At 52.2% G+C, this 16,799-nt stretch overlaps 1 protein-coding gene across 4 annotated transcripts in view; it reads left to right on the forward strand.

Annotated features, from left to right (window-relative positions):
- Nucleotides 1-16,799, forward strand: part of znf512b (zinc finger protein 512B) — a 73,756-nt gene that overhangs the window by 30,159 nt on the left and 26,798 nt on the right. For all 4 annotated transcript variants that reach the window (XM_052481877.1, XM_052481876.1, XM_052481879.1 and 1 more), the window contains exon 4: nucleotides 10,841-10,920. In XM_052481877.1, coding sequence (XP_052337837.1) covers nucleotides 10,841-10,920 — 80 coding nt within the window. The remainder of the gene's footprint in view (nucleotides 1-10,840; nucleotides 10,921-16,799) is intronic.

Below are 16,799 nucleotides of genomic sequence, written 5' to 3' on the forward strand. Positions count from 1 at the left end.
AGAGAGAGAGATAGGGGAGAGGGAGAGAAAGACAGAGGAGGGAGAGAAAGACAGAGAGGGGAGAGGGAGAGAAAGACAGAGAGGGAAGAGGGAGAGAAAGACCGAGAAAGATAGGGGAAAGGGAGAGAAAGACAGAGAGGGGGAGAGAGATGGGGGAGAGAAAGGGAGAGAGACAGAGAGAGATAGGGGGAGAGGGAGAGAAAGACAGAGAGGGGGAGAGAGAGACAGAGAGAGATAGAGGGAGAGAAAGACAGAGATGGAGAGAAAGAGAGGGGGAGATAGAGGGGGAGAATGAGAGAGAAAGACAGAGATGGAGAGAAAGAGAGGGGGAGAGTGTGAGAGAGGGGGAGAATGAGAGAGAGACAGAGAGACACTGGGAGATGGAGAGAAAGAGAGGGGAAGAGTGAGAGAGAGGGGGAGAATGAGAGAGAGACAGAGAGATAGGGGGAGATGGAGAGAAAGAGAGGGGGAGAAAGACGGAGAGGGGAGTGTGAGAGAGAAAAGGAGAGAGAGTGATGAGATTATTACTAACATTTCAGAGGGAGAGTGAAAGACATGAAAAGAGGAAAAGATGGGGAAAGAGAAGATCAAGATATTGAGGAGAGAATTTCTAGGATAAAAGAAGAGGGTGAGAGAGAGAAGGAAAGGGTGAGAGAGAGAAGGAAAGGGTGAGAAAGAGAAGGAAAGGGTGAGAAAGAGAAGGAAAGGGTGAGAGAGAAGGAAAGGGTGAGAGAGAGAAGAAAAGGGTGAGAGAGAGAAAGAAAGGGTGAGAGAGAAGGAAAGGGTGAGAGAGAGAAAGAAAGGGTGAGAGAGAAGGAAAGGGTGAGAGAGAGAAGGAAAGGGTGAAAGAGAGAAGGAAAGGGTGAGAAAGAGAAGGAAAGGGTGAGAGAGAGAAGGAAAGGGTGAGAGAGAGAAGGAAAGGGTGAGAGAGAGAAGGAAAGGGTGAGAGAGAGAAGGAAAGGGTGAGAGAAAGAAGGAAAGGGTGAGAGAGAGAGAAGGAAAGGGTGAGAGAGAGAAGGAAATGGTGAGAGAGAGAATGAAAGGGTGAGAGAGAGAAGGAAAGGGTGAGAGAGAGAATGAAAGGGGGGGAGAGAGAGAAGGAAAGGGGGAAGGAGAGAAGGAGAGGGTGAGAGAGAGAAGGAAAGGGTAAGAGAGAGAAGGAAAGGGTGAGAGAGAAGGAAAGGGTGAGAGAGAGAAGGAAAGGGTGAGAGAGAGAAGGAAAGGGTGAGAGAGACAAGGAAAGGGTGAGAGAGAAGGAAAGGGTGAGAGAGAGAAGAAAAGGGTGAGAGAGAGAAAGAAAGGGTGAGAGAGAAGGAAAGGGTGAGAGAGAGAAGAAAAGGGTGAGAGAGAGAAAGAAAGGGTGAGAGAGAAGGAAAGGGTGAGAGAGAGAAGGAAAGGGTCAACAAAGTGTATAAAAGATAGAGACTGTTAGGAATTGATGTCTAGTGGGGAGAGAGAGAGATCAAGTGAGAGGACAACTATTGGGGCCAGCTGTTACACACACACACACACACACACACACACACACACACACACACACACACACACACACACACACACACACACACACACACACACACACACACACACACACACACACACACACACACACACACACACACAACACACACACACACTACTGTAGGAAATACACACACACACACACACACACACACACATACACACACACACACCACAGCAACACAGAGAGGAACCATTTCTTGTCCCTCTCACACATAGGAGCCTTTGTGTCAGACACACAGACAGTTCACTCCCAACCACAGCAAAGAGCAGATCTACAACAACATGCATGTCAACATACATACAGTACATCGTCATATGTAGATCTGCTGTTTATACAGGACAGTCAGTCATTCCAGCCCATGTCTGTTATATGCATAATGAGGGTCTGTGTGTGTGTGCGCATGTGTGTGTGTGTAGTACTCAGGGGAAGTGGTAGCAGGCGGGCGTAGCTAGGCGAACACACACATGCGCATTATTTGAGATCATTAGGCAGCTGGCAATTCTCCTGGGGCCTGACTCGTATTTTGTCCTCCACCCCTATTCTCCCCTCTCTTGTCCTCTCTTCTCCTCCCCTCTGCTCCTCTCTTCTCCCCTCTCTTGTCCTCTCTTCTCCTCCCCTCTGCTCCTCTCTTCTCCCCTCTCTTGTCCTCTCTTCTCCTCCCCTCTGCTCCTCTCTTCTCCCCTCTCTTGTCCTCTCTTCTCCTCCCCTCTGCTCCTCTCTTCTCCCCTCTTGTCCTCTCTTCTCCTCCCCTCTGCTCCTCTCTTCTCCCCTCTCTTGTCCTCTCTTCTCCTCCCCTCTGCTCCTCTCTTCGCCCCTCTCTTGTCCTCTCTTCTCCTCCCCTCTGCTCCTCTCTTCTCCCCTCTCTTGTCCTCTCTTCTCCTCCCCTCTGCTCCTCTCTTCTCCCCTCTCTTGTCCTCTCTTCTCCTCCCCTCTGCTCCTCTCTTCTCCCCTCTCTTGTCCTCTCTTGTCCTCCCCTCTGCTCCTCTCTTCTCCCCTCTCTTGTCCTCTCTTCTCCTCCCCTCTGCTCCTCTCTTCTCCCCTCTCTTGTCCTCTCTTCTCCTCCCCTCTGCTCCTCTCTTCTCCCCTCTCTTGTCCTCTCTTCTCCTCCCCTCTGCTCCTCTCTTTTCCCCTCTCTTGTCCTCTCTTCTCCTCCCCTCTGCTCCTCTCTTCTCCCCTCTCTTGTCCTCCTCTCTGATCATACCTTCCCTTTGCTCTTGTCCATTCTTCTCTCATCTCCTTTTTTCTCTCTATCCAGTGAGGTTGAACAATGTGCAGCTACAGTTTAGACAGCTGGGAGGGTGGTGTGTGCACGAGTGAGTGCTTGTGTTTGTGTGTATGTGTTTGCCAGTCTCATGTGGGTGATGGAGATTCACAGAGAAACTAGGCATTGTTTTGACAAAGTTATTGAGTGTGTGTATGTGTGTGTGTGTGTGTTTTAGCTCTATCTTTCTATTTATACTTACATGTGTTCTTGTGTACGTGTTTAGTTTCATCGGGAAAGAGGCTGGATGCTGGTAGTAGCTAAGACAAGTGGGTCTTATTTCCATAGCAACGGGAACATATCTTACCCATGAGCGAAATTCATTAATTATGCCTCTTTTTATAAGAGACCTTTATTTTCCAAGACAGGAATTAAAATTCACGCTCAATTTCCTCTCAGCTCAAGAACTGCACCGTCTGACTGAATCACCTCTCCTGCTGCAAGGGAGACATCTAATAGGCCAATGTTTCTGAGGAATATTAACACAACTCTTTACACTTCATCTGAGTTGTGTGTGCGTCCGTTTGTTGGGAGGGGTGTGTGCGTGTGTGTGTGTACAATAAGTTACACAGCCATCATTGAGAGAGCTGTTTATGCCAGAATAATATCTTCATTTTCCCTGCATCATTGCCGTGGAAGAGTACATGTAATCCATTACCCTTTTCTCATGTTTACTGAGAGTGATTGAGGGCTGAGCAAAATCTCTGCCTGAACAGTTGTTTCGGTATGAATAATAATGACTCTTACACTTCTGTAATTCTTTCAGACAGACATAGGCCCTGATCTCGATGGCATTTCTCTGTTAATAGTACAATCAAGGCCTGTGTATTTGTCTCAGGACTAGTAAAACAGTGGACGTTGAAAGGTGACTAGATGTATTTGTTGGGATCTTTAGAATGGGACTAGTCTGGGACATTAGTTGGGATCTTTAGAATGGGACTAGTCTGGGACATTAGTTGGGATCTTTAGAATGGGACTAGTGTGGGACATTAGTTGGGATCTTTAGAATGGGACTAGTCTGGGACATTAGTTGGGATCTTTAGAATGGGACTAGTCTGGGACATTAGTTGGGATCTTTAGAATGGGACTAGCCTGGGACATTAGTTGGGATCTTTAGAATGGGACTAGTCTGGGACATTAGTTGGGATCTTTAGAATGGGACTAGCCTGGGACATTAGTTGGGATCTTTAGAATGGGACTAGCCTGGGACATTAGTTGGGATCTTTAGAATTTAGCCTGGGACATTAGTTGGGATCTTTAGAATGGGACTAGTCTGGGACATTAGTTGGGATCTTTAGAATGGGACTAGTCTGGGACATTAGTTGGGATCTTTAGAATGGGACTAGTCTGGGACATTAGTTGGGATCTAGCCTGGGACATTATGGGATCTTTAGAATGGGTCTGGGACATTAGTTGGGATCTTTAGAATGGGACTAGTCTGGGACATTAGTTGGGATCTTTAGAATGGGACTAGTCTGGGACATTAGTTGGGATCTTTAGAATGGGACTAGTCTGGGACATTAGTTGGGATCTTTAGAATGGGACTAGCCTGGGACATTAGTTGGGATCTTTAGAATGGGACTAGCCTGGGACATTAGTTGGGATCTTTAGAATGGGACTAGTCTGGGACATTAGTTGGGATCTTTAGAATGGGACTTTAGAATGGGTCTGGGACATTAGTTGGGATCTTTAGAATGGGACTAGCCTGGGACATTAGTTGGGATCTTTAGAATGGGACTAGCCTGGGACATTAGTTGGGATCTTTAGAATGGGACTAGCCTGGGACATTAGTTGGGATCTTTAGAATGGGACTAGCCTGGGACATTAGATCTTTTGGGATCTTTAGAATGGGACTAGCCTGGGACATTAGTTGGGATCTTTAGAATGGGACATTAGTCTGGGACATTAGTTGGGATCTTTAGAATGGGACTAGAATGGGACTATCCTGGGACATTAGTTGGGATCTTTAGAATGGGACTAGCCTGGGACATTAGTTGGGATCTTTAGAATGGGACTAGCCTGGGACATTAGTTGGGATCTTTAGAATGGGACTAGCCTGGGACATTAGTTGGGATCTTTAGAATGGGACTAGCCTGGGACATTAGTTGGGATCTTTAGAATGGGACTAGTCTGGGACATTAGTTGGGATCTTTAGAATGGGACTAGCCTGGGACATTAGTTGGGATCTTTAGAATGGGACTAGCCTGGGACATTAGTTGGGATCTTTAGTTGGGATCTTTAGAATGGGACTAGCCTGGGACATTAGTTGGGATCTTTAGAATGGGCCTGGGACATTAGTTGGGATCTTTAGAATGGGACTAGCCTGGGACATTAGTTGGGATCTTTAGAATGGGACTAGCCTGGGACATTAGTTGGGATCTTTAGAATGGGACTAGCCTGGGACATTAGTTGGGATCTTTAGAATGGGACTAGCCTGGGACATTAGTTGGGATCTTTAGAATGGGACTAGCCTGGGACATTAGTTGGGATCTTTAGAATGGGACTAGCCTGGGACATTAGTTGGGATCTTTAGAATGGGACTAGCCTGGGACATTAGTTGGGATCTTTAGAATGGGACTAGCCTGGGACATTAGTTGGGATCTTTAGAATGGGACTAGCCTGGGACATTAGTTGGGATCTTTAGAATGGGACTAGCCTGGGACATTAGTTGGGATCTTTAGAATGGGACTAGTCTGGGACATTAGTTGGGATCTTTAGAATGGGAGCCTGGGACATTAGTTGGGATCTTTAGAATGGGACTAGCCTGGGACATTAGTTGGGATCTTTAGAATGGGACTAGCCTGGGACATTAGTTGGGATCTTTAGAATGGGACTAGTCTGGGACATTAGTTGGGATCTTTAGAATGGGACTAGCCTGGGACATTAGTTGGGATCTTTAGAATGGGACTAGCCTGGGACATTAGTTGGGATCTTTAGAATGGGACTAGCCTGGGACATTAGTTGGGATCTTTAGAATGGGACTAGCCTGGGACATTAGTTGGGATCTTTAGAATGGGACTAACCTGGGACATTAGTTGGGATCTTTAGAATGGGACTAGCCTGGGACATTAGTTGGGATCTTTAGAATGGGACTAGCCTGGGACATTAGTTGGGATCTTTAGAATGGGACTAGCCTGGGACATTAGTTGGGATCTTTAGAATGGGACTAGCCTGGGACATTAGTTGGGATCTTTAGAATGGGACTAGCCTGGGACATTAGTTGGGATCTTTAGAATGGGACTAGCCTGGGACATTAGTTGGGATCTTTAGAATGGGACTAGCCTGGGACATTAGTTGGGATCTTTAGAATGGGACTAGTCTGGGACATTAGTTGGGATCTTTAGAATGGGACTAGCCTGGGACATTAGTTGGGATCTTTAGAATGGGACTAGCCTGGGACATTAGTTGGGATCTTTAGAATGGGACTAGTCTGGGACATTAGTTGGGATCTTTAGAATGGGACTAGCCTGGGACATTAGTTGGGATCTTTAGAATGGGACTAGCCTGGGACATTAGTTGGGATCTTTAGAATGGGACTAGTCTGGGACATTAGTTGGGATCTTTAGAATGGGACTAGCCTGGGACATTAGTTGGGATCTTTAGAATGGGACTAGCCTGGGACATTAGTTGGGATCTTTAGAATGGGACTAGCCTGGGACATTAGTTGGGATCTTTAGAATGGGACTAGCCTGGGACATTAGTTGGGATCTTTAGAATGGGACTAGCCTGGGACATTAGTTGGGATCTTTAGAATGGGACTAGCCTGGGACATTAGTTGGGATCTTTAGAATGGGACTAGCCTGGGACATTAGTTGGGATCTTTAGAATGGGACTAGCCTGGGACATTAGTTGGGATCTTTAGAATGGGACTAGCCTGGGACATTAGTTGGGATCTTTAGAATGGGACTAGCCTGGGACATTAGTTGGGATCTTTAGAATGGGACTAGCCTGGGACATTAGTTGGGATCTTTAGAATGGGACTAGCCTGGGACATTAGTTGGGATCTTTAGAATGGGACTAGCCTGGGACATTAGTTGGGATCTTTAGAATTAGCCTGGGACAATGGGATCTTTAGAATGGGACTAGCCTGGGACATTAGTTGGGATCTTTAGAATGGGACTAGCCTGGGACATTAGTTGGGATCTTTAGAATGGGACTAGCCTGGGACATTAGTTGGGATCTTTAGAATGGGACTAGCCTGGGACATTAGTTGGGATCTTTTGAATGGGACTAGCGTGGGACATTAGTTGGGATCTTTAGAATGGGACTAGCCTGGGACATTAGTTGGGATCTTTAGAATGGGACTAGTCTGGGACATTAGTTGGGATCTTTAGAATGGGACTAGCCTGGGACATTAGTTGGGATCTTTAGAATGGGACTAGCCTGGGACATTAGTTGGGATCTTTAGAATGGGACTAGCCTGGGACATTAGTTGGGATCTTTAGAATGGGACTAGCCTGGGACATTAGTTGGGATCTTTAGAATGGGACTAGCCTGGGACATTAGTTGGGATCTTTAGAATGGGACTAGCCTGGGACATTAGTTGGGATCTTTAGAATGGGACTAGCCTGGGACATTAGTTGGGATCTTTAGAATGGGACTAGCCTGGGACATTAGTTGGGATCTTTAGAATGGGACTAACCTGGGACATTAGTTGGGATCTTTAGAATGGGACTAGCCTGGGACATTAGTTGGGATCTTTAGAATGGGACTAGCCTGGGACATTAGTTGGGATCTTTAGAATGGGACTAGCCTGGGACATTAGTTGGGATCTTTAGAATGGGACTAGCCTGGGACATTAGTTGGGATCTTTAGAAGGGGACTAGCCTGGGACATTAGTTGGGATCTTTAGAATGGGACTAGCCTGGGACATTAGTTGGGATCTTTAGAATGGGACTAGCCTGGGACATTAGTTGGGATCTTTAGAATGGGACTAGCCTGGGACATTAGTTGGGATCTTTAGAATGGGACTAGTCTGGGACATTAGTTGGGATCTTTAGAATGGGACTAGCCTGGGACATTAGTTGGGATCTTTAGAATGGGACTAGCCTGGGACATTAGTTGGGATCTTTAGAATGGGACTAGCCTGGGACATTAGTTGGGATCTTTAGAATGGGACTAGCCTGGGAAATTAGTTGGGATCTTTAGAATGGGACTAGCCTGGGACATTAGTTGGGATCTTTAGAATGGGACTAGCCTGGGACATTAGTTGGGATCTTTAGAATGGGACTAGCCTGGGACATTAGTTGGGATCTTTAGAATGGGACTAGCCTGGGACATTAGTTGGGATCTTTAGAATGGGACTAGCCTGGGACATTAGTTGGGATCTTTAGAATGGGACTAGCCTGGGACATTAGTTGGGATCTTTAGAATGGTACTAGCCTGGGACATTAGTTGGGATCTTTAGAATGGGACTAGCCTGGGACATTAGTTGGGATCTTTAGAATGGGACTAGCCTGGGACATTAGTTGGGATCTTTTGAATGGGACTAGCGTGGGACATTAGTTGGGATCTTTAGAATGGGACTAGCCTGGGACATTAGTTGGAGGAACAAAGTCTTCCCTTCTCCCTCCTCTCTTCCCTTTCCTCTACATCCTCCCCTCAGTCTCTTTCCCACTGTTTCCCCACCCTCTATCATCCCTCACACTTTCCTCACCCCTCTATCATCCCTCACACTTTCCTCACCCCTCTATCCTCCATCACACTTTCCTCACCCCCTCTATCATCCCTCACACTTTCCTCACCCCTCTATCCTCCATCACACTTTCCTCACCCCTCTATCATCCCTCACACTTTCCTCACCCCTCTATCCTCCATCACACTTTCCTCACCCCCTCTATCCTCCATCACACTTTCCTCACCCCTCTATCCTCCATCACACTTTCCTCACCCCCTCTATCCTCCATCACACTTTCCTCACCCCTCTATCCTCCATCACACTTTCCTCACCCCTCTATCCTCCATCACACTTTCCTCACCCCTCTATCCTCCATCACACTTTCCTCACCCCCTCTACCCTCCATCACACTTTCCCCACCATCTCTATCCTCCGTCACACTTTCCTCACCCCCTCTATCCTCCGTCACACTTTCCTCACCCCTCTATCCTCCATCACACTTTCCTCACCCCCTCTATCCTCCATCACACTTTCCTCACCCCTCTATCCTCCATCACACTTTCCTCACCCCCTCTATCGTCCATCACACTTTCCTCACCCCTCTATCCTCCATCATACTTTCCTCACCCCTCTATCCTCCATCACACTTCCCTCACCCCTCTATCCTCCATCACACTTTCCTCACCCCTCTATCCTCCATCACACTTTCCTCACCCCTCTATCCTCCATCACACTTTCCTCACCCCTCTATCCTCCATCACACTTTCCTCACCCCTCTATCCTCCATCACACTTTCCTCACCCCCTCTATCCTCCATCACACTTTCCTCACCCCCTCTATCCTCCTTCACATTTTCCTCCTATGAATGGTGGAGTATCAGTTGGAGGTCACTGTTTAGGTCTCCCCCTTCACCTCTGACCCCTCCCCCCTCCCCTCAAACTGTAGTGTAATGGAGTGGAGGGCTGATAGAGAAGAGGTGTAATTGTGGGAGAGAGGGAAATGGGTAAGGTGGAGGCCTGCCCTCCTTACCCAGGGAGAGAGGGATGGGGGGGAAGGAAGGAGAGGGGATGGAGGACAATAGGAATTGAGAGGTAGAGAAAGAGAGAGTGTGTCGGGAGTGGGAAAAGAGAGATAAGGAGGAGAAAGTGGTGTAAGTTGTATATGTAGAGAGAGAGGGTGGGTGGGAGCGAGGGGAGTGAGAGGGAGAGGGAGAGGGAGAGAGAGGGTGGGTGGGAGCGAGGGGAGGGAGAGGGAGAGGGAGAGGGAGAGAGGGGGGGAGAGAGAGAGAGAGGGGAGTGAGAGGGAGAGAGCGATAGAAGAAAGAGAGAGGGAGAGAGCGTTAGAAGAAAGAGAGAGGGAGAGAGTCCTCTGTGTGCTGTGTCAGAGGCTTTGGTGATTTATAGGTGATTTATTTGGATCAGCAAATGGCCTTTACATACTTATGCTGATGCACGCAGGCACGGACACACGGACACACACACACACACACACACACACACACACACACACACACACACACACACACACACACACACACACACACACACACACACACACACACACACACACACACACACACACACACACACACACACACTAAACAGCCTTTAACCCGCTGCCACAGCTGTGCCTACACTGGTTTTTAACATATCTTGAGGTGTGACTATTGCTCTGTTGCTGAACAGGTATAATCCAAGCCAGTGAAGATTCATCTTTGTCCTTGTGACAAAGACTATCAACTGTTTTTATCTATGCTTTGTTCCACAGTAAAAAATATTGACATTTGTATGCACTTGAATGTGTTCCAAATGTGTTTTATTCTCCTGTCTGCCTGAGTTGGAAGGGAGCTGTGTGTGTTGTGAATTGAACCAGTGAAACAGGTCACAGTAATCCCAACTGTTCCCCTTTCTCTATCTCCTCCACCACTCTCTTTTTCTCTATCTCCTCCACCACTCTCTTTTTCTCTATCTCCTCCACCACTCTCTTTTCTCTATCTCCTCCACCACTCTCTTTTTCTCTATCTCCTCCACCACTCTTTTCTCTTCCACCACTCTCTTTTTCTCTATCTCCTCCACCACTCTCTTTTCTCTATCTCCTCCACCACTCTCTTTTTCTCTATCTCCTCCACCACTCTCTTTTTCTCTATCTTTTCTTTTTCTATCTCCTCCACTCTCTTTTTCTCTATCTCTCTTTTTCTCTATCTCCTCCACCACTCTCTTTTCTCTATCTCCTTTTCTCCTATCTCTATCTCCTCCACCACTCTCTTTTTCTCTATCTTCTCCACCACTCTCTTTTCTCTATCTCCTCCACCACTCTCTTTTTCTCTATCTTCTCCACCACTCTCTTTTCTCTATCTCCTCCACCACTCTCTTTTTCTCTATCTCCTCCACCACTCGCTTTTTCTCTATCTCCTCCACACTCTCTTTTTCTCTTGCAGGTCCTCCTTGTAGTGAAAGAGGGGAGGGGAAGAAGAAGGGGCGTCCCAGAGCTGAAGTACAGGATCTGAGGAGTATTCCTGTCAGTATCTATTATCCCCCTACTCCCTCCCTACTCCCTCCCTACTCCCCCCCAACTCCCTCCCTACTCCCTCCCTACACCCTCCCTACACCCTCCCTACTCCCCTCCCTACTCCCTCCCTACTCCCCCCCAACTCCCTCCCTACACCCTCCCTACTCCCTCCCTACTCCTCCTCCCTACTCCTCCCTACTCCTCCCTACTCCTCCCTACACCCTCCCTACTCCCTCCCTACTCCTCCCTATACCCTCCCTACTCCCCCCCAACTCCCTCCTACTCCTCCCTACACCCTCCTACTCCCTCCCTACTCCTCCCTACACCCTCCCTACTCCCTCCCTACTCTGTCCCTACCCCTCCCTACTCCCTCCCTACACCCTCCCTACTCCCTCCCTACTCCCTCCCTACACCCTTCCTACTCCCTCCCTACTCCCTACTCCTCCCTACTCCCTCCCTGCTCACTCCCTACACCCTCCCTACTCCCTCCTTACTCCCTCCCTACACCCTCCCTACTCCTCCCTACTCCTCCCTACCCCTCCCTACACCCTCCCTACTCCCTCCCTACTCCCCCCCTACTCCTCCCTACACCCTCCCTACTCCCTCCCTACACCCTCCCTACTCCCTCCCTACTCCCCCTTACTCCCTCGTTACTCCTCCCTACTCCCCCCTACTCCCTCCCTACCCCTCCCTTCCCCCTCCCTACTCCTCCCTACTCCCCCTACTCCCTCCTTACTCATCCTCTCCTCCCTACTCCCTCCTACTCCCCCCTACTCCCTCCCTACTCCCCTTACTCCTCCCTACTCCCCCTCTCTCCTCCCTACTCCCCCTACTCCCTCCCTACTCCCCTACTCCCTCCCTACTCCCCCTACTCCCTCCCTGCTCCCCTACTCCTCCCTACTCCCCCTACTCCCTCCCTATTCCCCCTACTCCCTTCATACTCCTCCCTACTCCCTCCCTCCTCCCCCTTACTCCCTCCCTACTCCCCCTACTCCTCCCTACTCCCCTACTCCCTCCCTACTTCCTCCCTACTCCCTCCCTACTTCTCCCTACTCCTCCCTACTCTCTCCCTAATCCTCCCTACTCCCTCCCTACACCCTTCCTACTCCCTCCCTACTCCCTCCCTACTCCCTCCCTACTCCCTACACCCTCCCTACACCCTCTCTACTCCCTCCCTACTCCCTCCCTACTCCCTCCCTACTCTGTCCCTACTCCTCCCTACTCCCTCCCTACATCCTCCCTACTCCCTCCCTACTGCCTCCCTACTCCGTCCCTACTCCCTCCCTACACCCTTCCTACTCCCTCCCTACTCCTACCTACTTCCTCACTACATCCCCCTACTCCCTCCCTACTCCCCTACTCCCTCCCTACTTCCTCCCTACTCCCTTCCTACTTCTCCATACTCCTCCTACTCCTCCTACTCCCTACACCCTCCCTACACCCTCCCTACTCCCTCCCTACTCCTCCCTACACCCTCCCTACTCCCTCCCTACTCTGTCCCTACTCCTCCCTACACCCTCCCTACTCCCTCCCTACTCCGTCCCTACTCCCTCCCTACACCCTTCCTACTCCCTCCCTACTCCCTACACCCTCTCTCCTCCTCCCTACTCCCTCCCTGTTCACTCCCTACACCCTCCCTACTCCCTCCCTACTCCCCCCCTACTCCCCCCCTACTCCTCACTACTCCCTCCCTACTCCCTCCCTGCTCCTCCCTACACCCTCCCTACTCCTCCCTACTCACCCTCCCTACTTTCCTCCATACTCCCCCCTACTCCCTCCCTACTCCCCCTTACTCCTTCGTTACTCCCTCCCTACTCCCCCTACTCCTCCCTACTCCCCCCAACTCCCTCCCTACTCCTCCCTACACCCTCCCTACTCCCTCCCTCCCCCCTCCCTACACCCTCCCTACTCCCTCCCTACTCCGTCCCTACTCCCTCCTACTCCTCCCTACACCTCCCTACTCCTCCTCCCCTCCCTTTCCTCCCTACTTCCTCCCTACTCCGTCCCTACTCCCTCCCTACACCCTTCCTACTCCCTCCCTACTCACTACTCCTCCCTACTCCTCCCTACTCCCTCCCTGCTCCTCCTACACCTCTCCTACTCCTTGTTACTCCTCCCTACTCCTCCCCTCCCCCTACTCCTCCCTACTCCTCCCTACTTCCTCACTACCCCTCCCTACCCCTCCTTCCCCCTCCCTACTCCTCCCTACTCCCCCTACTCCCTCCTTACTCATCCTCTCCTCCCTACTCCCCCTACTCCCTCCCTCCTCCCCCTTACTCCCTCCCTACTCCCCTACTCCCCCTACTCCTCCCTACTCCTCCCTACTTTCTCCTACCCCTCCCTACCCCTCCCCTCCTCCCTACTCCCCCTACTCCCTCCCTACACCCTCCCTACTCCCTCCCTACTCCTCCCTACACCCTCCCTCCTCCTACTCCTCCCTACACCCTCCCTACTCCCCCTTACTCCCTCGTTACTCCCTCCCTCCTCCTCCCTACTCCCTCCCTACTCCTCCCTACTTCCTCACTACCCCTCCCTACTCCCCCTTACTCCTCCCTACTCCCCCTACTCCTCCCTACTCCCCCTACTCCTCCCTACTCCTCCCTACTTTCTCACTACCCCTCCCTACCCCTCCCTACTCCTCCCCTACTCCCCCTACTCCCTCCCTACTCCCCCTACTCCTCCTGCTCCCCTACTCCTCCTACTCCCCCTACTCCTCCTATTCCCCCTACTCCTCCTACTCCCCCTTACTCCTCCTACTCCCCTACTCCTCCCTACTCCCCCTACTCCTCCCTACTTCCTCCCTACTCCCTCCCTACTTCTCCCTACTCCCTCCCTACTCTCTCCTAATCCTCCCTACTCCCTCCTACTCCCTCCCTACACCCTCCTACTCCCTCCCTACTCCCTCCTACTCCTCCCTACCACCCTCCCTACTCTGTCCCTACTCCTCCCCTCGCCCTCCTACACCCTCCCTACTCCTCCCTACTGCCTCCTACTCCGTCCCTACTCCTCCCTACACCCTTCCTACTCCCTCCCTACTCCCTACACCCTCCCTACTCCTCCCTACTCCTCCCTACTCCCTCCCTGCTCACTCCCTACACCCTCCCTACTCCCTCCCTACACCCTCCTACTCCTCCCTACTCCCCCTACTCCTCCCCTACTCCTCACTACTCCCTCCCTACTCCCCTCCCTACTCCTCCCTACACCCTCCCTACTCCTCCCTACTCCCTCCCTACACCCTCCCTACTCCTCCCTACTCCCTCCCTACTCCCTCCATACTCCCCCTACTCCCTCCCTACTCCCCCTTACTCCTCGTTACTCCTCCCTACTCCCCCAACTCCCTCCTACTCCTCCCTACTCCCTCCCTACTCCCTCCCTACTCCTCCCTACACCCTCCCTACTCCCTCCCTACTCCGTCCCTACTCCTCCCTACTCCCTCCCTACACCCTCCCTACTCCCTCCCCTACTCCGTCCCTACTCCCTCCCTACACCCTTCCTACTCCCTCCCTACTCCCTACCCTCCCCTACTCCTCCCTACTCCTCCCTACTCCCTCCCTGCTCCTCCCTACACCCTCCCTACTCCCTCCCTACACCCTCCCTACTCCTCCCTACTCCCTCCCTACACCCTCCCTACTCCCTCCCTACTCCCCCCCTACTCCTCCCTACTCCTCACTCTCCTCCCTACTCCTCCCTACTCCTCCCTACCCTCCTACTCCTCCTACTCCTCCCTACACCCTCCATACTCCCCCTACTCCCCCTACTCCTCCCTACTCCCCCTCCCTCCCTACTCCCTCCCTACTCCCCCTACTCCTCCCTACTCCCCCTACTCCCTCCCTACTCCTCCCTACTTCCTCACTACCCTCCCTACCCCTCCCTTCCCCCTGCCTACTCCTCCTACTACCCCTACTCCCTCCTTACTCATCCTACTCCCTCCTACTCCCTCCCTACTCCCCCTACTCCTCCCTACTCCCCTTACTCCCTCCCTACTCCCCATACTCCTCCCTCCTACTCCCCCTACTCCCCTCCCCTCTCCTCCCTACTTCCTCCTACCCCTCCCTCCCTCCCTACTCCTTCCCTACTCCTCTCTCTCCTCCCTACTCCCTCCCTGCTCCCCTCTCCTCCCTACTCCCCCTACTCCTCCCTATTCCCCCTACTCTCCTTCATTTCCTCCCTACTCCATCCCTACTCCCTCCTACTCCCCCTCCCTTTACTCCTCCCTACTCCCCCTTGCTCCCTCCCTACTCCCCCTACTCCTCTCTCTCTCCCTCTACTCCTCCCTACTCCTACCTACTTCCTCACTACATCTCCCTACCCCTCCCTTCCCCCTCCCTACTCCTCCTTACTCCCCCTACTCCCTCCCTACTTCCTCCCTACTTCCTCCCTACTTCTCCCTACTCCCTCCCTACTCCCTCCCTACTCCTCCCTACTCTGTCCCTAATCCTCCCTACTCCCTCCCTACTCCCTCCCTACACCCTTCCTACTCCCTCCCTACTCCCTACACCCTCCCTACACCCTCCCTACTCCCTCCCTACACCCTTCCTACTCCCTCCCTACTCCTTCCCTACTCCCTACACCCTCCCTACTTCCTCACTACCCCTCCCTACCCCTCCCTACTCCTTCCTACTCCCCCTACTCCCTCCCTACTCCCCCTCCTCCCTCCCTGCTCCCTACTCCCTCCTACTCCCCCTACTCCTCCTATTCCCCCTACTCCCTTCATCCCTCCTCCCTACTCCATCCCTACTCCCTCCTACTCCCCCTACTCCCCCTCCCTACTCCCCCTTACTCCCTCCCTACTCCCCCTGCTCCTCCCTACTCCCTCTACTCCTCCCCTCCCTCCTACCACTTCCTCCTACATCTCCCTACCCTCTCCCTTCCCCCTCCCCTACTCCCTCCTTACTCCCCCTACTCCCTCCCTACTTCCTCCTACTTCCTCCCTACTTCTCCCTCCTACACCCTCCCTACTCCTCCCCTCCCCTCCTACTCTGTCCTAATCCTCCTCTCCTCCCTGCTCCCCCTCTCCTCCTACACCCTTCCTACTCCTCCCTACTCCCTACACCCTCCCTACACCCTCCCTACTCCTCCCTACTCTCCTCCCTACACCCTTCCTCCTACTCCCTCCCTACCCCTTCCCTACACCCTCCCTACTCCTCCTACTCCCTCCCTCTCTCCTCCCTACACCCTCCCTACTCCTCCCTACTCCCTCCCCTACTTCCTCCTACTCCTCCCTACCCCTCCCCTACTCCTCCCTACACCCTCCTACACCCCCCCCTACTCCTCCCTCTCCCTCCCTCACCCTTCCTACTCCTCCCCTACTCCCTACACCCTCCCTACACCCTCCCTACACCCTCCCTACTCCCCTCCCTACTCCCTACACCCTTCCTACACACCCTCCCTACTCCTCCTCCTACTCCCTCCCTACACCCTTCCTCTCCTCCCTCCCCTACCCTCCTACTCCTCCCTACTCCTCTCTACTCCTCCCTACACCCTCCCTACTCCTCCCTACCTCCCTCCCCTACTCCCTCCCTACTCCCTACACCCTCCCTACACCCTCCTACTCCCTCCCTACTCCCTCCCTACACCCTTCCTACTCCTCCCCTACCCTCCCCTCCTCCCTCTCTACTCCTCCCTCCTCCCTACTACTCCCTACTCCCTCCCTACTCCATCCCTACTCCCCCTACTCCCTCCCTACTCCCCCTACTCCCCCTACTCCCTCCCTACTCCCCCTACTCCTCCCTACTCCCTACACCCTCCCTACTCCTCCCTACTCCTCCCTACTCCTCCCTACTTCCTCACTACTCCTCCCTACCCCTTCCTACTCCTCCCTTCACCCTCCCTACTGCCCCTTACTCCCTCCCTACTTCCTCCCTACTCCTCCCTACTCCCTCCCTACT

Source organism: Oncorhynchus keta, chromosome 27 (assembly GCF_023373465.1).
Source record: "Oncorhynchus keta strain PuntledgeMale-10-30-2019 chromosome 27, Oket_V2, whole genome shotgun sequence".
Classification (NCBI taxonomy): Eukaryota; Metazoa; Chordata; class Actinopteri; order Salmoniformes; family Salmonidae; genus Oncorhynchus; species Oncorhynchus keta.